Raw genomic sequence first — 24,194 nt, forward strand, 5'->3', positions numbered from 1 at the left:
GCACAGGCAGGGAGTGAGGGGCGCTGAGAGCAGCCTCAGGATGTGGCTGCCCCACTTTAAGTCGCTGCCAAATGTGTGTCACCACCCCCAGAACTGAAGCTGGAGGCTGCACCACAGCCCAGCGGCCCTGGAGTGGCTGGGGGGGCCGGGTGACCTGCCACCACCGCAGCCCGGTGTGCCGAGGCGCGGGCACAGGGGACGAGGTGCCCCAGAGCATCACCCAGCTCACCAGCTGCCAGGAGAGAAAGTGAGATGGAAATTCAGGACAGCCTTTGTGTTTGGACCACATCACGAGAGACTGGGGCTCCGAGGGGAAAATAAAACCTCTCCTTAGAAATTCTTTTATCCCAGGGAGCTCCCGCGTATCGAGTTTCGGGCCATTTATTTGTGCTGCTGACTGAGGCCAGTGCTGCTGCCCTCCCGCACACAGAGTGCCTGGTGATGAGAATCCGGCCACAAACTCCTCATTTTTCAGAGGAAGACAGAGCAGATGTGTGAGGGTGAAGGACGGCGCCAGCTTATTTCTGTGGAGCCATCCCTGGAAAAAGAAGAGGCAGCAGGGGGCAGATCACGGTGGGGCTGGGAGCAGACACCCTCTCTGCCTCCTCCAGCAGTGCCCGGGTGACAAGGTGACCCCGTCTGGGTGGAAACCCTGCCCTGAGAACCTTCCCCTCTTCCTGTGGGGTTCTAGGGGAATGGAGGGGCACTGGGACAGGGAGGGGTCTCTGCTCAGGGGAGGAATTTTCCCAGGAAAAATGTCTGCTTGTGGGTGGCTACTGCTCTCCATTCCTTGGTCTGTGTGCCGGGATGCCTTGGCTCCCCCTGCCCTGCTCCTGTCCAATAAGCCTCGGCTCAGAGCAAATGATGGGTGTTAGATCAGGGCACCTTCTGCAGTTAGATCAGTGCACCTCCAGCACCCCTTGCTGCAGTTTTTCAGCATCCTTAATGCCTCATTACCCCACTTGGAGCAGGTAAGCAGATGGAGAGGCTGCAAACCTCTGGATGGGTCCCCTTAGGCCAAGGGGGAAGGTCCTGTTGGGACTGGGGGGCATGGGGCCAAGCCCTGTGGTGCTTACAGGGGGTTGTACCCATACCTGGGTGAGGAGGCCCTGACAGAGGCCCCCAGCTTGGCAGAAACAGAGCAGGGGAACTGAGACGTGTGCCTGGCTCTTGGGGGACTCCAAGGTGTCCCTTCAGGCAGGAAGGACCAGAGCAGAGCTACAGAGCTCAGCTGCACAGCACCTGCCAGTCACTGCCTTGGGTGTGCGGGGGGACGGTGCTGGGCAGGGATCACCCAGGGGAGGATGGTCCCGGGAAGGGATAGGCAGGAACCCGCAGATCCTGGATGCCAGGCACAGGTCCTGAGCTGGCATCGCCCAGGTGCCAGCAGGGATGCTGTGCAACCAGAGCGGGCAGGGGTCACCTGCCTGCCCCGGGCTGGGCTGGGGGTCACCAGCGGGGGTACCCGGGGCGGGGGCGGCAGAATGGGCAAGGTGGGGCTGGGGACGGCGCCCCGCTCCCAGCCTTTGGAGATGTCGCGTCTGCGAGACGGTTCTGGTTTCTCAGCGGAGCCGAAGCTCTCACAAAGCCGCCGACTCGCCGGGGCTCGGCTCCCCGCAGACCCCGCCGCCCCGGGCCGCCCCCCGCCGCGGCAGACAAAGGAGGGACGGCACTTATTTATCCGCCTCCTTCCCGGGACCGGCGGGAGGGTGGCGGGCTGCGGAGGTGCGGCGAGCCACCGGCGGGCGGGCACGGCGCGGCGGGGCACCGCCTGCGCCCCGCAACAAAGGGCCGGAGCGGGAGGTGAGCGGCGGGGCGGCGCCCGGCGCGGTGGGCGCCCCGGGAAAACTTTCCGCCGCTCGGAACTCGCGCGTGTGGGTCCCCCCCGTGTGGGTCTCCCCCCCGCCGCAACTTGCCGGTGGAGCGGGCAGGTGGGGCTGGGGCTGCTGCCGGCGCTGCGGGGCTGGGACCCCAGCCCCGAGCCGGCGGCGGCAGCGGGTGCGCCGGGGAGCCGCGCTCCCCGCCTCGCAGCGGGGAACGCCGAGCTGGGGCACAGCCGGTCCCGCTGCTCCCGGAGCCGCGGCGGGGCGGGCGCGCCCCGGTGCCGCTCGGGGCGGGGGGACTGGCAGGGGACGGGACGGGGGCTGGAGGGAGCTCCCGGGCATGGGGGCTGCGGCAGGGCTCGGCGGCGAGCGGGTGCCCAGGGCGGGGGTGCCGGGGGAGACACACGCGGCGGAGAATGCCCGGTACCCTGCAGCCGGCTGGCGGAGCCCGCCCCGGGGGACGGCGAGCCCGGCGGGACCCCGCGCCCCGGGGCTGCGCGGAGAGCGCCGGGCGGGGGGCGCAGGGGACAGCCGGCGCTCCCTGGGGACAGGCCGGGCGTGCCAGAGCGCAAAGTTGTGCAAAGTTATTTCCCGTGTGCGCGGGGCCGCGCTGGACATTTCGCGTTATTGTATTATGGTATGTTATTTTTTTCCCCCCCTATTTTTCCCCCCTTCCCACTGATGGCATCGCGCGCCGCGGCCGGAGGTGGGCCAGGCTCCCCTCCCGCTGCCTGTCCTGCCTCTCTGGCTTTTCCCTCCCAAAATGTTTCCTGCGCTCTCCCGGGGCCGCGGGGAGCAGCCGTGCAGGCAGCCCTACCCCTGGGTCTCCCCGGGGCTCTCCCGAGGCATCCCCTCGGCCCTCTTTGGGGCTTCGAGCCCCAAAAGGAGTCCCTGTTCCAGACGAGAAAACCTTTCCCTAATTGCTGGGGCTCGGCGGCGCTGGGCTGGCCAGCCTGGGGAAGGGGGAATAAAGCCGAGTGGGATTTTGATCTTCCTGCGGCAGCACAAGCCATGGCCAAACTTTAATTGCTAAAAAACTCCTCCAAGCCCAGACAGCCCGGGGGCTGGAGGGCAGGAATGTGGCCGCTCTCCCCTGGAGTTCTCCGTTTCCCCCGAGTGCAGATGACCCTGGAAATGGACATTTCCTGGCCAAGGTGCACTCCGGTGGCCCGTTTCCCTTTTTTGCTTCCTTGGAATTTGCCTTTCCCAGCCGGCTCTGTGTGCCCCCCACTCCCCGCCGGCCCTTTCCCCTCTCCTCGCCCTGCGCTTGCTGCGCTCCCCTCCTCTCCCTCTTTTCCTTTGTTTGCCATCTCGCTCCCTGTCTCTGACGCGTACGCCGCTCCATCCAAATGCAATAGTAGGATTTGCCAGAATTATTTCCTAAAGCTGCCGGGGAGAGGGGGGAGGTTTGGATGGAGGGGGGTTATTTAACTGCAACCAACTGGAGTTTTGGCTGGTGGAGGAATTGGGGGTGCAGGCTGTCCCGGCCTGGCGCTGGTGGGAAGGGCAGAGCCTGGGAATGGGTGGGAGAAGGGGAAAGGCAGCCTGAAAAGGGACCGAATACCAGTACAATGGAGCAGAGCTGGGTGTGCTCGGGGACAGAGGAGAAAATTGAAATATTTATTGACCCCAAAGGCAAGAAGGAGGGAAAAAATACACAGCCCGGGGAGCAGCGGTGCCACCACGCTCGGGGTCCTGCCCTGCTGCTGGTGACAGTGCTGCTGCCCCTGCCCTGCTTGGGGCTGGGCTGGGGGTGTGGGTGCTGTGCACTGCGGGAGAGGCCGGCCAGACCACCCGGGTGGGGTGCAGGATTGCCCCCCTTGCAGCTCAGCACCTCTCTCCGGGTGCCCCAAAGGGTTCCCAGCCATCCGTGCAGCTTCTTTGGGTGTGCCTGTCCCCCGTGGGGCTGTGTGGTGGCAGCTGGCAGAGCCTGGAGGGCATGGCTTCACTGGGGTGTCACGGTGGGGACCCCCGTTCCCACGGGGCTGGCGGGATGCTCCCCACATGCCTGAGCCCACCCGGGTACGATGCGTCCCACCCAGGCGTGCAGCCCCCTGGGGACACGAGGGGCTTCCCACCACAGGCCCCCTCCCAAATGCTGCCTCAGTGCCCCGCAGGCCCCCGGAGGGTGCTGCCCAGGGGCGGTGTGTCCCGGAGGGGCAGTGGGGGGCACCGTGCCCTGTGCCGTGCCGGGGTGCGTGTGTGGCTTGCTGGAGGCAGCTTGGCGGACTCCGCTCAGTGCCGGAGCCCCAGGGAGTCCAGCTGCCTGGCACACAGGCAGGGCTTTTTTTTTTTTTTTCTCTCTTCTTTTTCTTCCTCTTTTATTTATGAAAAAAAAAATCCTTTTTTTTTTTTTTTTTTTTTGTACGTTCTTGGAATAATGAAGTCCAGATTTCCTTCATGTTGGAAAGATTTGATCCCAGCTCTGCTTGCTGTGGCTTTGCTGGGGGCTGGGAGGAGAGGTGGGGAGGCAAGGGCTGGGAGTGGGACCCCTTTGGGTGCTGGGGCAAGGAAAGCCAGCCCAGTGGGGGGCTGGGGATGCTGCAGCTGAGGGGGGGTGAGGAGGGGTGGAGGGATGCTCCTCACCTGGCCGAGGCTCACCAGCTGGGCTGGAGGAGGGTGCTGCAGCAGCTCTCACTGTGCTTGCCTCGCCCTGCGTGCTCACAGGGAGGTGAGGCTGTGGCCCCCCGATTTGTGCCCCCCAGTCTGCAGAGCTGGGTTCATCCTCCTGGGCTGGCTTCGGTCCTCCCCGGAGGATGCTGCGTGCCAGCGGGTGATGGAGAGCGGGATGTGGGGCTGGTACCCCCCGGGGGATGGTGGGCGCAGTGAACTGACCTCCCTCCCACGTGTGCCCTCCTTGGCAGGCTCGGCTCCCCGGACTGCCCTCGCTCTCGGTGCCCAGGCGTGTGCCCACCATGCCCGTGGTCGGTGTCCTGCTCTGGGCCACCCTGCTGACTCTGGGCTGGCGGGCTGCCCACCCCAAAGAGCACGGCTTCGCTACCCCCAGGGTCCAGCTCTCCTTCAAAGGTAAGAGTGCTTGTTGGAGTGGGGGGCAGGGTGGGTCCCCAAGATGGAGGAAACCACGGGCACCCCGGTACAGGCTCCTTCTCCTCGCTCAGGGGGCATCAGCATGTGCACCCTCAGAAATCTCCACGGGGATCCCTGTTCAGGTGTGGCTGAGCTCCTGGTCTGCAGCAGCACACGCAGCCTTGGGGGGCTGGTGGCCTGCCTCGTCCCCCCAGTGTGCTTCCTGTTGTGGGTGGGTGGCTCCCTCCGTCTGGCAGGGCTGGGTGCTGAGGGGCAGGAAGCCCCCCCGGCAGCACCCCGATTCCAGACAGCAGCTTGCCGCCGCCCCGACCCCCCCAGCTGGTATTAACGCCTGGGAGCTGGCAGGGAGCCGGGAGAGGCAGGAGGGGAGGGTGCTGGGTGGGGGGAAGGGGCTTAACCCTTTCGTACCGGGGCTGCTTAGCCCACCCAGCCACTCCAGGAGCTGTGGGGGCACCGCTGGGTCGGGTTTGGGGTGCACATTGGTGGAGGGGTTTGTCTTGAGCTCGTGTTTTGGGGTTGCTGAGCAGGGCAGGCTGAGGCTGATGAGGCAGGTCCCAGGCTGCAAACCTGGAGGAGCAGAACGGAAATTGTTCCTGCTGGGGGCTTGCCTGCTTGGATGTGTGTCAGGAGGTGACAGACACGAGGAGCCTCATGTCTGCCTGCCCTTGGGGTCTGTGGGAGAGCTGGGGCTGTGCTGCCTGTGCCCTTCCTTTGCTGTCCCACTGTGCCTGTGCCCTCTGGTCACCTACTGAACCTGTGAGCCCAAGGCAGTGGTGGCAGAACTGATGGTGAGCAGAGCCAGGCAGGAGGGGCTGGGGGGCTGACAGCAAACGCGGGAAAGCAGCAATAGCCATGGGTGTTACAGCCTGGTCTTGACAGAAAAAATGGCTGGTATGAAGAGTCTGGGGACAAGTCCAGGCTGGAAAGCAGTGAGCAAGTTCCTCCCCAGAGGCAGGCGCCACTTTTCTCTCCAAACAGCGTTTTTGGAGAGTTTTGGGGGCTGCTGGAGCACTTTAGCTGCTGTACGGATGCTTCTGCACCTTGGCTTAAAACAGCTCTTCCTCACAGCTGTGGGGAGGGGAGGCTCCAGCAAAGTCCCAGCTGGACCTGGTGCCCACCACCACGGTGTGCTCCAGGACTGAGATTAATTCTGGATAGGCATGGTTAAGCATGCTGTGCCACAAGTTAGGGGCTGGTTTGGGGTTGGTTTTTTTTGGCCCCAGCTGGTTGGAGCAATGGTTCCTGGCTGTGCTCAGGATCTGCAGTCCTTCTCCCTCCTGCCTGAGGTAGTTTGACAGGGCTCCCCCTGCCCTCGCTGCCTAGAGGGGAGATTTGTGGTGGGAGAAGGGCTCATTTGCACTGGCACATGGAGAAGAAATGCCAGCAGTGTGCTGGATCCAAGCACACTGGGGCTGGGAAGGGGTGCCACTTTCCTGCCTGTATTCTGACACGGGTGGCAGTGGTGGAGAACTCCCCCAGGGTCTTCCTCAAGGGCCAGCTGGGAGCCACACACCAAACTGCTGGTGAGCAGCTTCCTGGGTTGATCATCTGCACGCAGCCTCCCTGAAGCCAGAGAACCATGAGATATGGGGTGACAGTGGCACTTTGTGGATGGTCCAGCCCCTTCTCTTGCCTGGTGGGGCAGGGATGATGCCCAAATGCCCAGCCCCAAACCCCCCAGTGCAGCTGCAGACAGTGGGCTTGGGCGTGGTGGGTCTGGGCTGGGGGACATCGGTGTGATGACTTTGGCTGGGCTCTGCTCTCAGCCTGGCTGCGGTGCCACAGGGGACCAGGTGGCTGTGCAGTCACAGCTGCTGGGTTGGGCTGTGGGTCTCTAGCGCAGCATCCCTCTGGCTAAAGCATCCCAGTGCCAGGCTGGGATCGAGGTGGCCTCGTGGCCGGGCTGCTGGGGGAGAAGCCGCCGTGTCCCCAAGCGTGTCCCCAAGCGTGTCCCCGCGCCTTGGCCGGGCTGCCTGGAGCCCTGCCAGCTGCGGGAGCGTCTCCGGGTTTGTACCGTGTCCCCAGGCGTGTCCCCAAGCATGTCCCCGCGCCTTGGCCGGGCTGCCGGGCTGCCTGGAGCCCTGCCAGCTGCGGGAGCGTCTCCGGGTTTGTTTGCCTTTGCTCGTTATCGCGCGCCAGAGGTTTGTCGCAGCTCCCCGGGGCCTGCGTCATCCTCCGCGGAGCCCCGGCGTCTGAGCGCATGAAAAAATACATCTATAAAAGCCTGAAGTGATAGCGAAGGGGTGGGGGCTGAGCTCTGGGCCCTGGTGCAGGGTGATGGGCTGGGCAGGGTCAGTCCTCCCCCCGTCCCGTCACCCCCGTGCTCTCTTTACGTCTGTCCTCCTCTCAAGGCTTTCCTGTCCGTGTGTCGGCAGGAGGAAGGTGACCAGCATGGAAAGAACAGTGCTGGGAGCGGCTCCGGCACAGCTCCCTTTTGCCAACAGCTCTTCCCAGATCCCAGCCCAGTGCTGGCCAGAAATAGGGTGGATATTTTTAATCATCTCCGTGCTAACAATTCACTCGCTCTCCACTCTGCTGTACACATCCTGCGGTCCCCTCTCCTCCGGGCCGGGGGCTCGGGCACCAGCGAGGCTGGCCCGTTCCCCACGAGGATGCAGGAGGTGATGGTGATGATGGTGATTCATCCCTCCGTGTCCTGCTCCCTGTCCAGCGTGGGAAAAGCGTGCGGGAAGGAAGGGTGGGCTCTCGCCCCGCATCACGGCGGGAAGCCCTCGAGGTCAGGGCTCTCCGTGGGGCTTCCAAACGGGAGCCACTCCCCCCAGCGACGGGAACAGCCGTGCTGGCACCTCTGGAAAAGCTGTGGCTGAGCTCCAGCCGGGGGCAGCCCTGGCGGGGAGGGGCAGGGTGAGAGGCAGGGCAGTTCCTGCAGGGGAAAAAAATTACTTTAAAAAGAATGAATTGAGCATGGAGTCTCCTCTGGGCTCCACTGCCAGCCCCCTGCGTGGCCTCGCTGCTGCCTGCCTCGTGCCTCAGTTTCTCCTCCCACCCCGCTGGCATCTCCGCCGGTGGCCAGGAGATCCCGGCACGCTTGATCCGGGCCAGGGGGTGGCAGATGGCTGGAGAGGAGCCCGGACAGGGGACCGTGTCCTGGGGGCCACCCAGGCGCCCTCCTAAGCTGCTGCAGCTGTGGGCACTGCTTGGTGACAGCAGGATGGGATCAACAGCGGGCTGCGAGCAGGGCCAAGGGCTTAGGGACAGCCAGGGCTGGGAATGTGCTGGGAGCACTGGCACTGTGGGTCCCCACCCTGGCCTGAGTGCCCCATGCTGCTCCTCAGAGCCTGTAAAGGTCGGGGGGATGCCGCAGGCCCCTTTGCCGTGCCCTGAGGGGCGGGGCCATGGGGCTGAACCCTGTGACCCCTAAGAGGATTTCCTTGGCTGGGACAGTGGGGGGCTGCGGCAGAGCCCCTCCACCCGCTGGGACCGGCTGCTGCCGGCGCTGAGCTCCCTGGCTCCGGCTGCGAAGCTCCATAAGCTCCTTAAACCCTCCCTCCCCCAAAAACCCTGTGCAATTTCAGCCCCCCCCCAGCCTATATCTAATAAGCTAGTTATCCCTCAAATTAACAATGCTCCTTGTGGAACAGCGTGGCCCTTCCCGGGGTCCTGGCAGGGGTGTTCTCCCTGCTCCAGTGCTGCTCAGAGCAAAGGGCCGGGAGCAGCCGCAGTTTCCAGCCAGCACCGTGCCCTCCCCTCAGGGGCTGTGGAAAGAAATCGTGTCCAAACATTAAACAAAAGAGCCCAAAGAGCGGTGGGTTGGGGCACCTCAGCTCGGCGCTTTGCTTTTGGGGTGATTAAAGTATTTTTTTTTCTGAAGCCAGGCTCTTTCCTGGAGGGGATTTCGTGCTGCTGGAGCAGCCAGGAGCCTGGGCTCCACAGCCCGGTGATGCTTGCTGGCGCTGGGGCTCCCCTCACAGCGCTGCTGCTTGGGGCACACGCACACACCAGCGCTCGGGGCAGCCTGGCCCGGGGATGAATCAGCGCTTTCCGCTGAAAAAAATGTGGGTTTTCTTTTTATTTTTTTCTTTTTGTTTTTTGGCTTGCGCCCAACCGGCCGGGCTGCGATGGCTGCGGGGAGCACCCGGCCGGCTCCTCCTTCATCCCGAGGGATTTGACCCGGGCGGATGCAGCACCTGTCCTGGCTGCCGTGCCGGCACGGGATGATGCTCCAGGGGGCAGGAGATGGTCGGGGCTGGAAGGCAGCAAGCGGGAACAGGAGTTATTTCATCTCCCAAGCCCCTGCAAGGCAGCTTCGGTTTCCTCCCACCTGTGAATCGGTTAAATGGGAAAAGAGCTTGGCTGGGGGCCACGGAAACTCTCTTATTACATGTAATTAGCTTAATTACATCATAAATAACCCATCAAGGGGTAGCGGAGTGACGCTCAAACAAATAAGCAATTCTGCTTTCATCGGACGACCCACCCAGCTCTTTGATCAGCCCCAATAACAACAAATGCTTTAACCACGAGAGGGGACACATCCAGCCCCCTATCCCTCTCCTGGCATTGCTCCCCATCCTGCCCCTCTGAGGCGTACCCAAAAAGCTGCATCTCAAATTCCGAGCAGGGAAAAAAATTAGTAGGGAACGTAATCAAAATTTGGGGCACGCTTTTAAATTTGTGGGATAAAACGCTGCAGGATAGAGATGGGATTTATCCCTGCTGTGCCAGGCTCCCTTGGGATCAGTGCTGGGCTTCTCCATCGGCATTTAAAGTGAATTCATTCTTCCCCACGCAAAGAAAGGGCTCCCGAAAGGCGCTGGCTCCGCCAGCCGGGGTGGGGGGGGCGGGAGTGCGGTTATTGAATATAAACACGCCGTGTAATTTACATGCTAATTATGTTGAATGCGCTACAAGCCCATAATTAGAATCTAATTAGGTGAGAGCGCCTGTAATTGGTTTTGGGGAATGCAGTGATGGTGCACCTGGGGAGGTGACCCGCTCGGGTCGTAATGGCATTAACTCTTCATGCGGGTGCCCTGGTGGTGTTTGGGGGAGTCGGGAGGATTTGGGGGACTGGGGTAGGGTGAGGAGTCCCGCGGGGTGCGCGGTTTATCGAGAACCCCCCAAAAATCTCCCTTTTCCTTTGGAGATCAGCAGCGGTCTCGGTGCCAGTGGGTGATGAATAGGGACCAGTCCCCCCTGCCCGATGGGGCCAGCGGTGACAGTCAGCAATGGTGGGCAGCTGCCGGGGCTGGGAATGCAGCCCGAAACTGGCATTGCGGGAGGAATTTGGCTTTGCAGAGCAGGCGGCGGGGCGGTGGTGCCGCGGGCAGAGCAGAACAGAGCAGAGCATCGCGCCTCGCTGCCAGCCCTCGGGCTCCTGCCGCCGGCATCGCCCGAGGCCGCGGGGTAATTGCAGCGCAGCGCCCGGGGACGCGCAGCGACCGCGGCCGGGCGGCTCCGGGGGCTCTGCGGGATGTTGTCCCCACGGAGGCCACCCTGGCTGTGATGCCGAGCGGCTCCTGGCTCCGGTGCTCGGCAATTAAAATAGGATTAGGCTCGCGGCCAGCCGGGGAAGCTCTGCCGGTGCTGGGATTGGCGATGGCGAGGCAGGAGGGAATTTGCTCCTTGGGGCACATCGGCTGGTGAGGGGCCAGCCCGGCCGGGGCCCTGCCCCACTCCATCCCCAGGGACACCCATGGCCGCTGGGGGCGGCTTTGGGGGCAGCGGGGGATTGGGCAGGGCGATGGAGGTTTGGGAGGTCAGGGGTTGTGGCAGGGTCTTTGCAGAGGGCGTCACGGGGCAGCGGGTCCGGCACCGCCCTGCTTTGGCAGAGCCCCCTCTGATCGCTGGCCCGTGGGGGGTTGAATGGAGCCACTGGCGGGGGGGGCAAGGCCCTTTGTGCTGCTGGCCCTGTCCCCTGCCAAGCCCTGGAGACGCCCATCCTGATGGACGTGGGATATTTGGGGCTGTCAATGGAGCCCTCCACTCTCCAGTGTCCCCACAATCCAGGATCCCGGGGCTGGCTGTTGGTGCTGGTGTTCCCAGGCTTGGCAGGGATGACAGATGAGGAGCTGTCCTGGCATGGGGGCTCCTGTCCAGTTTAATTGCCATCCTTGCCTCTGCCTGCTCCAGGTGTCTCTGCCCTGAGTGGGAATCCTGGGTGTGCAGTTCCATCACTGGCAGTTCCATCTTCTGCTCTGTGTCACTGACTGCCAGAGCTACCCTGCCCTTTCCTGGCTCCGAGCTCTGGTCCCCACTGGCACCAGCATGGCACTGGGGGAGGCACCAGCACACACAGAGTGGGGCACACACCTGTGCACACACAGTGTATGGGGCATTCAGGACAGAGGACAGGCAGGGAGCAGACCCAGTGTGCCATGGCACAGTCAGGGACCGCTGCAGGACAGCCTGGGGACGCCATGGGTGGCATGTGAGCCACGCCAGCAACAGGGAGCATCTGGAGCCCAGATGGGCCAGGCAGGAGGAGGAGCCTGCCGTGGGTGGGTGGGTGAGCAGCCGCCTGGCCCCCCATCCTTGGCCCTGTTCCACTGCACTCTGCCATGGGCCCCTCGCCTGCAGCCCAAATTCCAGCCCTTGCCATGCCCACCGTGCTCATCCCGCCCTCCAGGCTGGCAGACAGGCAGCCCCCAAGTCCCCAGGCTGGCAGAGGTTCATGTCCCATCCTTGTTTCCCAGCCGGCTCCGGCGGCTCCCACGCTGTGGGTGTGCTCCGGCCTCGCTGCCGCGGCCCAGCGGGTCCAGCAGCCACAGGACTGGGGACCATCAACCGCTGCCAGCCGTGGGAAGGGACCCTGGGGGCACCTGTGGGACATTCCAGTCCCTTGTGCAGCCAGGAGGAGGGAGGTCAGGGGATCTGCAGGCGCTTGGCCTCCCGCTGGGAGTGGAGGCTGGCTGCTGGAGCCCTGCCCAGTGCTGCCTGGAAGCCGCTGTGATGCTTCCTGACCCCGACCTGCAGGACCCTGCTCTGCTTCTCCCCAGGGAGGGTCCTCAGAGCTGCTCCTGATGCACAGGGCACCCGTCTGCATGCAGGGCCACACTCCACAGGGTGAGGGGGCTCATTGGATCAGTGTATCAGGGATGTGGCATTCGATGGCTGCTGGTGGCATCCAAAGAGGATGACAACGCCAAAGAGTATGGCATCTGGGGCAGATGGCATCCCATGAGGGTGACATGCAATGGCTGAGGATGGCATCTGATTGTTGTTTGTGGCATCCAAAGAGGGTGACACCTTTTAAAAGTGTGGCATCTCCAAAGGGGTTGGCTTCAGAGGCTGATGGCATCACGTGGAGATGGCATCCAATGGCTGTTGATGGCATCCTAAGAGAGCAGCACCTCCAAAAGGAAGCATATGGGGAAGATGACGTCCCATGGGGATGGCATCTGATGGCTTGGAGTGGTATCCAAAGGGGTGACATCCAGGGCAGATGTCATCCCATGGAGGTGGCATCTGATATTTGGGGGTGGTATCCAAAGGGGGTGACACCTCCAAGGGGAGTGACACCTCCAAAGAGCAGCATCTCCAAAGAGCTGGCCTCCAGGACAGATTGTATCCTGTTGGGGCAGGGTGCTCTGTCTTGCTCGTGCCCTGGCCCCTGCCGCGTGGTTCTTGGCACTGGCCCACATCATCTGCAGCACTTCTGCCTTCCATCTGGCTGCCTCGTTGCACTTGTGAATATTCATGACCCTCATTATCCTCTTTCACTCCTTGCTCCCACACTTAGACTAAAAATAACTTTCCAAGGGGGGATGGGGTGTGCTGGGCGGGGGAGAGGCTCATCACCTCCCCTGGAGCTGGTTCCTTGGGGTCCCAGCTCTCCCATCCTACAAGCCAGAGGCTTGGCTGGAGCACGGGGTCACAGTGCAGGAGGGGGATGATGCTGGAAATTCTGAGCTGTGGTCTCTGAGGTGGCAGAGAGCTCCTGCCTCCTGCCCCATCTCAACAGCAGCCTCCACTCCGTGCTGTGGGGTGCTGCATCTCCCGAGCCCAGGTTCTGGTGATTTATCTTCTGGCCACTCTTGGTTGTCCCAGCTGGCCACGAACATCTCTGTCATTGTACCTTGTCCTGCATAGAGGTGCAGTATCATCGTGCTCATGGAGTGGAGAGTGGCACCTCTTCTCACAGGGTGTCCTCCAGCTGGGCCCAGGCTGGGGGATGACACTGGTGAAGATCATGACACTTTTCCTTTCCCCCTGTAGAGCTGAAGGCCACGGGCACAGCACACTTCTTCAACTTCCTCCTGAACTCCAGTGACTACCGCATCCTGCTGAAGGATGAGGACCACGACCGCATGTACGTGGGCAGCAAGGACTACGTCCTGTCCCTGGACCTGCACGACATCAACCGCGAGCCCCTCATCGTAAGCTGGGGGCACGGGGAGCAGGTGGAAGGGCTAATTGGGCACTCTGGGGACCTTGTGGATGCCAGGGCAAGAGCTCGATGGGCATAACTGGTGCTGGTGGGGCCAGGTGGGAGTCCTGGTCTCCCCTGGGTTGCTGTTTCCACAGATCCATTGGCCTGCGTCCCAGCAGAGGATCGAGGAGTGCATCCTGTCAGGCAAGAACAGTAATGTGAGTAACCACCATGAACCCCCTTCTAGTAGTGGAGTGGGGCTGGTGCTGGGCACTGGAGTGGGATTCATGTCCCTGTATCCTACTCTGGAAAAGCCACCCCCTCGCATGTACAGCTATGTGGAGATGGGGTGGCACTCCAGGGTGTTGCAGTGTCCTGTCACCCATTCTGTTCCAGCCAGGCAGCTCCTGGAGAGCTTTCTGGGCAAGTGGGAGGCCAAGCTCCCCATGCTGCTCCCTCCTGCCAGCCAGGGCTGGGCCCTCTGGCTTGCCGGCTCATGGCCCATGCCAGCCCCTGTCCCCTGCTGTCCCGTGCCACGTGCCATCCAGTGACCTGTTCCATCCCGTGCCCACCAACACAGTCCCATGGCAATCTATAGCCCCCATGCTTGGTTTGACATGTTCTCCTCTGCTTCCCAGGGGGAGTGCGGCAACTTCATCCGCCTGATCCAGCCCTGGAACCGGACACACCTCTACGTGTGCGGCACCGGCGCCTACAACCCCATCTGTGCCTTCGTCAACCGCGGGCGCAAAGCCCAGGTGAGGGGCGGGAGGGATGGCGCTGCTGAGCCGGCGTCTGGCACAGTGGTGCTGGCACAGCCCCCGGGACACTGCGGTGGGCTGGGTGCTTGCTCAGCTCTGCTGGGTGGGGGAGCTTGGGGGCTGGAGGTTGTGGCCAAGGGCGGGCTGGGGGTGACCGTGGCTAACAGCATTGTGCTGCTGAGCGGGGCCAAGCCATCTCCACAGACCAAGGACTTCTCTTCACACTGGAATGTGGCTGTACTCTGGTGGCAGCTTCCATGCAACGTGCCCTCCCACTGTTGGCTGCAGCCACTGCTGGATCTCCACTGGGACAAGGGACGTGTCAACCCAGCTTCCCACCTGCTGAGCCCCTCACCGTAGATTCCAAGGATGCCAGCACCGGTCCTGCACAGGGAGAACCGTGCAGGGATTGTGCCAGCTCGTGTGGCCATGCAGGAACATCCCCGGATGGATGTCACCCAGCACCAAGGACCACAACATGCAGTGACAGGGTGACAACAAAGCTGCATGCCACCAGGCAGGAGGTGTAGCAGAGGAACATTTTCAGGACAGCCTTGGGAGGGAGCTGGTCTCTGCAAGTAGCAGCATGAGTATGCCAGGGGTCCCAGGCCCTGTGAGGTGTCTGTCCCCTCTGCACTGGAGTGACAGGTCCCAGCTGTGTCTTCTCCTGAAGCTGGAGAGGGAGTCACCAGCCCAAACTGATGGAGGATCACGGCGCTGGATATGAAGGATGGGCATCTGCCTTGAAGTCCCCAAACCTGGCATGGGCACTGAGAGAGGTGGATTCTGCTCAGACCATTCCAAACTGGGATTGGATTGGGACCAAACTGGGGAGTGGCAGCATCTGAGCAGGACCTAGGTGCTAGTGCAGACGAGGACAGCACTAGTTGGCCAGCAGGGTCAGTGGCAGTGTGGAAGTGTTCAGTGAGCCCATGGTGCTAATAGCTTTGATGCTGAGGCATTGCTCACCAGCACAGGAAGAACAAGGCAGGTGCCATTTTTGAGCCCCCAGGCGTGAGCCCAGCCTGGCATGCTGTGGGCAACAATGGGCAACAATCTCTCCACTGTCTCCTACTCCATGCTAAGGGCACCCCAGTTCTGTGGGAGAGAGCAGGATCCATCCTGGAGGAGCTCCTGCTGGAGGCCAGCCCAGCCTGGAGCATGAAGGAGCGCAGGGGGACAGCAGTGCTGCTGCTCAGTGGGCAGCCACCACCGCAGCTCTCGGGGTCCCCTGCTCCCCCCTGCCCTGGGGGTCCTTCCCTGCCGGCGCTAACTCTCTGCCCTGCTCCTTTTCCCCAGGGGTTCCCGCCGAGCCAGCCGGGAGGCCGGGAAAGCAGATCCACCGACAGCCCCCTCAGCCCGAGACCAGCACAAAGCAAGGTGGGAACCGGTCTGGGAGCCCGCCCGCCGCAGCCGTGCCCGCCTGGCACAGGGGCACACCAGAGCCGCGGGCTCCTGCGTCCCACTGGCATGCTTCCACCCCTGGGCCAGGCTGTCCCCTTCCCTCCCAGCCAGCACCTCCCGGCCACCGGCCTGGCGTCGGCTTTCCTTCTCTCACTAACTCCTTCCTCCTAGGCCCTGTAGGATCCCCCCCGTGGGGGACACTGTCAGGGGTGGTGGCTCTCCACCCACCGCTGACTTTGCCTGACTCCAGGCTTGCTGTGTTCCTTGGAAGTGGGGCCGTGTGCCGGCAGACACACAGGGCTTGGAGTGGTTCAGGGGAGGATGCCCAAGTAATGTGCAGAAGGTGTTTGGGTAGGGCCTGCAGAAGCACTACTGACAAGCTGCTTCACCTTGCCCCGAGAGGGGCTTATGTCATCCTGGCAGTCAAGTGCTCTCAGGGAGGTGGCAGCATCCCCGGCTTCTGGGAGCAGCCCAGTGTGCAGCCCACCCTGACAGTGTCACCCCGAGCCTCTCCCCTCCGGACTAACATGGGTCAGTGCATGGGCTGGGGAGCATGGGGGACATGGGCGCCCTGCTGCAGCCTGGGGCTCCCCCAGCTCCTTGGGTGGTCGGGGCCAAAGGGTGATGCTTGGCAGTGAGCATCTCCCAGACTGTGGGCAGCTCCTGCTGCCAATTCCCCGGTGCCAGCTGGGAAAACCCACTGCCATTTCAGCCCCCTCAGGTCACCCCTGCTGGGGAGAGGGTGTGTGTCCCAGCAGGAGCTCCGTGGGGGCTGCCAGCACGTGCTTCCTGGCAGCCCTGGGGCATTTCAAGGTGCATTAGCTGATCAGCAGTGCCAGCACCACAATGGCTCCTGTGTTGCCTGACCAGGAGGGTGAGATGGTGCAGCCAGTGCCAGGGCTGTGCTGGAGACAGAGAGGTTGTCCATGTGAGGTGTTTGCCCACTTCAGGAGCAGGGCCAGCATTGGGCAAAGGTGTTTGTGATGGTGATGGTGGCACAGACAGCACAGTGCAGTGATGAGGATGGTGAAACATGGCTGTGCCCATCTCTGGGCATGGGTGCTGCCGGAGGAGCTGTGTGAGCAAACCCTCTAGTGGGAGATGCCCACGGTGAGATCCCAGCCCCTCACCCTCTCTTGTTCTTCCCAGAGCCTAGGCTCCACCAGGACCCTGCTGGCCTCTCAATGGAGGGTGGCTGTCACTGTGTCTGTCACCCATGTGCCAAAGCAGGGCACAGGGCCAGTGGACATCTGCCCAGTTTGGTTGCTTAAGGTCCCCCCATGCCCAGGCTCCCCACGGATGCTCTGTGCTGCTGCTGTGTCTCAGCTGAAGGTGGTTGCTGTGCCAGGGTGGGGAGTGACCTGGCTGGGCCAGCCTGTTCCTGTGTGTCCCCAGCCAGCACTGGCAGAGGATTCTGAACGTGCCTCCAGAGGCAGCGTGGGTCTCGCTCCTGGCTGGGAATGTGTGATGGTGCCAGGGATGGCCACGGGAAGGCAGAAGCGACAGTAGGGAGGCATCCCACGGAGCAGACACAGCATCTCACTGTGTGAAGAAAAGCACTGGAAAATGGCCCCTGGCAAGAGAAGTGCAGTGGGTCCAGCAGCCAAGCTGTGCCAAGCCCAGGCCAGACCCTGCCTGCTGAAGCTGCTGGGACTGTGTGACCTTGCTGGGCAAGCGGCAATGTGCAGCACAGCCAGCTGGAGTGAAGAGGCAGTCAGAGGGAAGTGTTTTTCCAGACCTGGGGGATGGATACCCCAATTCAGCCTGATGGCTCAGCCAAGTCTCCAAGTGGTGGAGGGCATGGAGAAGAACCCAGCATCTTTGGAGGAGTCGCTCACAGGAGCTTCATCTTCTCAGGGGACCTGCAAACCCCTTCCACATCTGTTCTCACTGCTGTGCACCGTCCTGGAGGAGGCTGCCTCTCCTGGTGGGTTTTGGGAGTCACATAAATGGAGGAGTGAAAGTCTAACCAGCTGCTCTATCTGCTTCCTTCTCCAGGATTATATCTTCTACCTGGAGCCAGACAAGCTGGAGTCGGGCAAGGGCAAGTGTTCCTACGACCCCAAAGTAGACACTGTCTCTGCATTAATAAGTGAGTCCTGTGGCTCCCTGGTGCCAGTGCTTCCTGCTCTGGGCAGAGGGAATATGCAGGCAGGATGGAACAGCTGCTCCCACCAGGAGCAGGGTTCCTGCTCCGCCACCCCTGCCTGCTTCAGCTGGCCAGGCACCTGACCCAGCAGGGGTGGGGATCGTGGTTACAGACCAGTGCCAACCTCCAGAACTCTCTGGGATGGTCACAGGCAGTGGCTCTTGGTTGCCTGGTGGCTACTGGCCTGGTCTGGGGCTGGGGTTTGAAGAAGGTGGGTGGATGGGATGAGGTGGGGATTCCTGGCTGACCTCTGCCCTCTGCAGATGAAGAGCTTTATGCTGGCGTCTACATCGACTTCATGGGCACGGACGCAGCCATCTTCCGCACCATGGGCAAGCAGACAGCCATGAGGACAGACCAGTACAACTCCCGCTGGCTCAACGGTGAGCTCGGGTGTCACTGCCCCGGGTGCCCTGGGGACCTCATGGCTCCAGCCCTAGGGATGAGACCTGTCGTGTGGTACTGCCTCCTGCCAGAACAGAGACAGCAGCCAGCAGGGGTGGGTGGGTGGGTGGGTGGAGGGATTGATGGACAGAAAGTGTGTGGGTGGATGATGGATGGATGGATTAATTGATCATGGATGGGTGGATTGATGATGGATAGATTAATTGAGGATGGATGGATGGATGATGGATAGATGAATTGATGGATGGATGGATGAATTGATCAGGGGTGGATGGATGGATGGATGAATTGATCACGGATGGGTTGATTGATGATGGATAGATGAATTGATGATGGATGGATGGATGGATGGATGGATGGATGGATGGATGGATGGGAAGGCACAGGGGCAGGGACAGCTGTGTGGGGCAGTGACAGACATGCCTGGAGCTTTGCTGGGTGGCGGGAGCGGGCTGGTGAGAGATGGGGCTGGCTCTGTCGGTGTCAGTGCGTGGGTTTCTGCAGCGCTGACATGTCAGCCGTGTCGTCTGCAGTCGGTGACCCCAAACGTTCATGCTGCCCCCCTCGGAGCACCCCTGCCTGCGGGGCAGCAGCTGAGTAAACAGAGCAGAGCAGATGGGATGATCCTGCCGGGCTGGGGAGCCAGCGGGGTGGTAACCTGAAGAGGGGGAGCTGTCAGCACAGGCTGGGCACCGGCTGATGGATGGCAGGGAGAAGCTTCCTGAGAAGCTTCATGCTGTGTGGTTCCTTCCTGGGGGGAAGACTGGTTCCCACCACCTTGCTCGTAGAGCTGATGTATCTCCAACCTGTGAACCTCAGGAATGCTCCTAGGGACCTCAGAGATGCTTCAAGCGTCTCCTGGTGCATTAGAGATCATGAGAGACACTGAGAGATGTAGCTCTCACTCTGTGACAGTGCTTTTCCAGGAATGAGGTGATGCTCCAGCAAAGGGAGGCTGAGCATCCTGCTATGGTATGGAGCAGCAGTGCCACTGGGCTGATGGTGCCATGCTGTGTTGTGCCATTCCAGACCCAGCCTTTGTCCGTGCCCAGCTCATCCCTGACAGCAGCGAGAGGAATGATGACAAGCTCTACTTCTTCTTCCGAGAGAAGTCGGCTGATGCCCCACTGAGTCCTGGGGTCTATTCCCGCATCGGGCGCATCTGCCTGGTAGGTGTAGCAGAGGACAGGCAGGGAAGCAGGCAAGGAAGTGGGCAGGGGGAGAGGCAGGGCTGAGCACAGGGTTCTCACTGTTGCAGAATGACGATGGGGGCCACTGCTGCCTTGTGAACAAGTGGAGCACCTTCCTGAAGGCCCGGCTCGTCTGCTCTGTGCCGGGACCCGATGGAATTGAAACGCACTTCGACGAGCTCCGTGAGTGTGCAAGGAAAGGGAGGGGAGCCTTCTCTACCCCTGCAGGCTTGGGGGGCACCCTGGGCAGAGCTGGGGACATCCCTGCTGCCCCCTGCCTCTTGCTCTTCCATGGGTAGCTGCTCTGCCTGTACCCTGGTGTCCCTGCCCTCCTTCCCTATGGTGACGCCTCCATCTTTCTGTCCCAAGAGGACGTCTTCATCCAGCAGACTCAGGACACCAAGAACCCTGTCATCTACGCTGTGTTCTCCGCTTCGGGGTGAGTGCTGACCCTCCTGGCACAGTGCAGGAGAGGAGGGGATCTCAGCTGGGTGGGTGTCCTGGCAATGCCATGACAAAGGGTGGCAGCAGGTCCTTGTCCCCAGGTCGGTCTTCAAAGGCTCTGCCGTGTGTGTCTACTCGATGGCTGACATCCGCATGGTCTTCAATGGGCCCTTTGCCCACAAGGAAGGACCCAACTACCAGTGGATGCCCTACACAGGAAAAATGCCCTACCCCCGTCCAGGCACCGTGAGTACCCCCCGGGCACCACGGGCAGGTGAGCCAGTGCCTGCCGGGCAGCCAGCACCCTCAGACCTGTGCTCGGCTACCACCTCACCAAACTCTGCTGGTGTTTGTGCCACAGTGCCCTGGGGGGACCTTCACCCCGTCCATGAAGTCGACCAAGGACTACCCTGACGAAGTGATCAACTTCATGCGCGCGCACCCGCTGATGTACCACGCCGTGTACCCCACGCACCGCCGGCCGCTGGTGGTGCGCACCAACGTCAACTACCGCTTCACCACCGTGGCCGTGGACCAGGTGGACGCGGCAGACGGGCGCTATGAGGTGCTTTTCCTGGGCACAGGTACCCACGCCGCGCACCGCGGGGAACGCAGCATGCTCCGGCGCGGCCCCGCAGGGCGCGGGCACCACCAGGGCTGGCCAGAGCACGGTGCCCTCCGCCGCTAGAGCGGGGTGAGGGGCTGGGAGTGCCCCCCCCGAGATCCCTGCCCCTCCTCGAGGCTCCAGACTGTTCTCTCCCTGTCCTGGTGCCATCCCACGGACCCTGCTGTCCTGCCTGGTCCTTCCCTTAGCCCAGCTCCTATCCATGAAGCCAGTGGTCCAGCATGATACTTCCCATCCTAGGGATTCTGCCATGCAGCCTGGTCCTCCCCTGTCCTGGTGCCTGTCCCAGGGGCCTCATCATCCAGCCTTATCCTTTCCTGAACCTAGCACCCATCCAATGTGCTTCCTACTGCCCATCATCATCCAGCCCTGTGCCTTTCCTGCCCAGTTGCCCATCCCAGAGACCCTGTCCTTCCCAGACCTCAGTGCCCATCCTGGGGGCAGTACCTTCCAGGCCAGTGCTTCCCCCGCTCTTAATGCGCATCCCAGAGCCCCCATGATCCATCCTGGTCCTTCTCTTGCCCTGGTGCATGTCTGCATGCTGCTCTGGGCCCTCTCTGGCACTCTGGTGGCACTCTAGACACGGCTGGTTACCTGAGCTGGCACGCTCCACCCCAGACACCCCAGCTGCCACAGCTACAGGAGAGAGATGGGGATGGGCCTTGGGGATCCTTCCTTTCCACAGGCCCAGCAGGGACCCTCTTCACAGACAGGGAGGGCATGGGTGCCCAGGGTAGCACTGAGCACCTGGGCACTGTGGTGTCTTGCAGATCGGGGCACCGTGCAGAAGGTCATTGTGCTCCCCAGGGATGACATGGAGACAGAGGAGCTCATGCTGGAGGAGATCGAAGTGTTCAAGGTAAGGGCTGGCATGTCCTCCACCCTCTGCAAGTGTTCTGGACCCAGCCAAGCAACCCCTTGGGACACCAGCTAGCCCCTTGAGTTACCAGTCACTCCCTGGGACAGCAGCCAGTCCCTTGGGACACTAGCTACCTCTTGGCCAGCTCTGGAGGGACTCCGGGCTTTGGTCCTCCTGCCTGCTGCCCACTCACATCTCCCCCTGCCTGCTCCAGCTGCCTGTAGGGGGTCTGGGCTGCCACCCCAGACCTGGGGTGTAGCGTCAGTCCAAGCAGTCATCCCTCCATCTTCTTCATTCCTGCTCTCATCCAGGTGCCAGCCCCCATCAAGACGATGACCATCTCCTCCAAGAGGGTGAGTCACAGCAGAGACCTGGGTGGGCAGATCCCATCCTGGTCCCAGCGGTGGCATTGCCCAGCGTCACCACAGCACTGGAAGAGGATGTTGCAGGGGCCCTAAAGTAGTGGGGATGACTAGCAGCTCACCCTGTCCTCCTTGTCCCCAACAGCAACAGCTGTACGTGTCCTCGGCCGTAGGCGTGACCCACCTGGCGCTGCACCGCTGCGACGTGTACGGGGAGGCCTGTGCTGACTGCTGCCTGGCGCGGGACCCCTACTGCGCCTGGGACGGCAGCGCCTGCACCCGCTACTCCGCCTCCTCCAAGAGGTACAGCACGGCACAGGGACAGGCACAGGGACAGGGACAGGGACAGGGTCAGGGTGGGACCCCCGCCGCAGGCTCCCCCTCTCACCTCCCGCTTCCCGCAGGCGGAGCCGGCGGCAGGACGTGCGGCACGGCAACCCCATCCGGCAGTGCCGCGGCTACAACTCCAACGGTGAGCGGGGCCTGGGCACGGCCCTGCAGCACGGGGCAGCTGGGAGGGCAGCCTGAGGGACGGGCTGGAGCCGGGCACACAGGGATTCCTTGGTGGGGGGTGGTTTTGTGGGGTTGGAGAGGAGATTGAACAGATTTGAATGGGTGGGTGGATGGACGGATGGATGGACGGATGGATGGATGAATGGATGGATGGATGGATGGATACATTGGGGAGGAGGTTGAACACAAATGGATAGATGGATACACTGGGGATGGATGGGTGGATGGATGGATGGATGGATGGATGGATGGATATATGGGGGAGGAGATTGAACAGTTTTGAATGGGTGGATAGAGGGATGAATGCATGGGTGAATGGACGGATGGATGGATACATTGGGGAATAGGATGAGCACGGATGGATAGATGGGTACACTGGGAATGGATGGGCGGATGGATGGATGAATACATTGGGGAGTAGGATGAACTTGGATGGATAGATGGATACACTGGGGATGGATGGGTGGGTGGATGGATTGCTGGATGGATAGATGGATACATGGGGGAGGAGATTGAACAGATTTTAATGGAGGTATGGATGGATGGATGGATGGGTTGATGGATGGGCGGACACCCACCCTTAGAGACAGAGGGGGCAAGGGAGAAGTGCAGCGGGCTGGGGGTGACCTGGCTGCCCGTGGCCCCCCTGCAGCTAACAAGAACACGGTGGAGGCCGTGCAGTACGGGGTGGAGGGCAGCACGGCCTTCCTGGAGTGCCAGCCCCGCTCGCCCCAGGCCAGCGTCAAGTGGCTGCTGCAGAAGGACAACAGCGACCGGCGGAAAGAGGTAGGGCAGGGCAGGGCGCGGCGGGGGCGCGGGGCGCTGGCTGCCCGCGGGCTCAGCCCTGCTCCCTGTCCCCCCAGCTGCGGGTGGAGGGCCGGGTGCTGCGCACGGAGCAGGGCCTGCTGCTGCGCGCCCTGCAGCTCGGCGACAGCGGCCTCTACTCCTGCACCGCCACCGAGAACAACTTCAAGCACACGGTGACCAGGGTGCAGCTCCGTGTCCTCAGCAGCCGCGCCGTCCACACCGTGCTGGTGCAGGCGGAGACCCCCCCCGGCCTGCCGGGTGCCCCCACTCCCCGCTACCAGGACCTGCTGCAGCTCCTCAGCCAGCCTGAAATGGGACTCCTGGACCAGTACTGCCAGGGCTACTGGCGCCACACGGCCGCCAGCCCCCCGCAGCCGCTGGCTGGCCTCAAAGCCAAGGAGCAGCAGGACCAGAGGAAGCCTCGAAACCGCCGGAATCACCAGCCAGAGACCTATGGGCATACATGAAACCATCATCAGGGACTTTGCTAGCACAGTGGTCTATTTTTCCCCCCTTTTAATATTAAAAATATCTATAAATAAATATATATATATATATATACATCCATGCACACACACGCGCGCAGACACACGCGCTGCCCCTCCCACGGGAGGTGGTGTTTATTTGTAGGCTGTGGGGTGGTGCCACCCCCACCTCCCAGCTCCAGGGAGGAGCAGGGACCCCTGAGGTGGCTGCAGCCCCCCTCGCTGCCTTCCCCCTGCTGAGGACCCCCAGATGCTGTGGTGCAGGGACCATGGGTCACCACAGCCCCTCTCCCACAGCTGGGGTGCTGGGGGTGGGTGTCCTTGTGTGGGAGGGGACGGTGCCCGGGGGGCAGGCAGTGCTAGACAAGGGCTGCCCACTGCCAGCTGGGCACGGCCATGGTAGTTTTGTGCCTCAGTTTCCCCACAGGGTTATGGAGGAGCAAGTGCTTCTGTGGGGAAGCTGTAGCCCTCCGGGCAAGCTGAGGAGGAGGGTTGAGGGTACACGGCTGTGTCCCCTCCCTGGGGGCGTGGCAGGGGTGAGATGGGGCCTCCAGGTAGGACCGAGGTGTTGAGGCAATAGTGGGGGCTTGGCCCAGGGTGGTTGGATGGAGAAGGGAAGGAGAAGGGGCCGTGCTGGTGTGAAACCTCGAGCAGCTGCTGGGGCTTGGTGGCAGTGCCACCCAGAGGTGTTTGGGACCCCCAGGCCATCAGCCACCCTCTGGGCACCCCGGAGGGTGTGGAGGGCTGTAAATAGTTGTACCTGTGAAACACAGGGGCGAGCAGGGCTGAGTGTGCCCTGCTGAGCTCGGGGCACTCCCGAATAAGCACTGCCTTTGGGACAGGCTGTGTGTGCTCTGTGGGGCCTGGCCTGGCCCCCAGCACGGAATGCTGAGCCCTGCAGGGCACACGGGGCTGTCCCTGGGGCTCTGGGGAGGTGGCAGCAGTGGGTGGCACTGCTGGTGTCAGGTGGCCGGTGCCACCACTGGG

General features: G+C 62.3%; 1 protein-coding gene across 2 annotated transcripts; it reads left to right on the forward strand.

Annotated features, from left to right (window-relative positions):
* Positions 1-4,687: 4,687 nt before the first annotated feature.
* Positions 4,688-23,253, forward strand: SEMA3F (semaphorin 3F). Of its 2 annotated transcripts, XM_039695422.1 has the most exons (18): positions 4,688-4,850; positions 13,050-13,210; positions 13,359-13,421; positions 13,842-13,961; positions 15,264-15,344; positions 17,367-17,460; positions 17,781-17,900; positions 18,952-19,091; positions 19,181-19,295; positions 19,482-19,551; positions 19,658-19,802; positions 19,918-20,140; positions 20,952-21,040; positions 21,352-21,393; positions 21,548-21,705; positions 21,807-21,874; positions 22,568-22,701; positions 22,779-23,253. In XM_039695422.1, the coding sequence occupies exons 1-18, from the start codon at positions 4,739-4,741 to the stop codon at positions 23,187-23,189; spliced, it is 2,346 nt and encodes a 781-aa protein (XP_039551356.1). In that variant the 5' UTR covers positions 4,688-4,738; the 3' UTR covers positions 23,190-23,253. The 2 variants fall into 2 exon arrangements, with proteins under 2 accessions (XP_039551356.1, XP_039551357.1); XM_039695423.1 differs by lacking the exon at positions 15,264-15,344.
* Positions 23,254-24,194: the final 941 nt, after the last annotated feature.

The sequence above is a fragment of the Passer montanus genome, unplaced genomic scaffold (assembly GCF_014805655.1).
Source record: "Passer montanus isolate IOZ18808 unplaced genomic scaffold, ASM1480565v1 scaffold9, whole genome shotgun sequence".
NCBI lineage: Eukaryota > Metazoa > Chordata > Aves > Passeriformes > Passeridae > Passer > Passer montanus.

What these genes read in the sequence shown, in the direction of transcription:
- SEMA3F (XM_039695422.1), top strand. Translation starts at nt 4,739, where the DNA reads ATGCCCGTGGTCGGTGTCCTGCTCTGGGCCACCCTGCTGACTCTGGGC. An exon ending in TGTCAGGCAAGAACAGTAAT is followed by an intron (nt 13,422 to 13,841) that starts GTGAGTAACCAC and finishes TCTGCTTCCCAG; the next exon opens with GGGGAGTGCGGCAACTTCAT. An exon ending in CCTACCCCCGTCCAGGCACC is followed by an intron (nt 19,803 to 19,917) that starts GTGAGTACCCCC and finishes TTTGTGCCACAG; the next exon opens with TGCCCTGGGGGGACCTTCAC.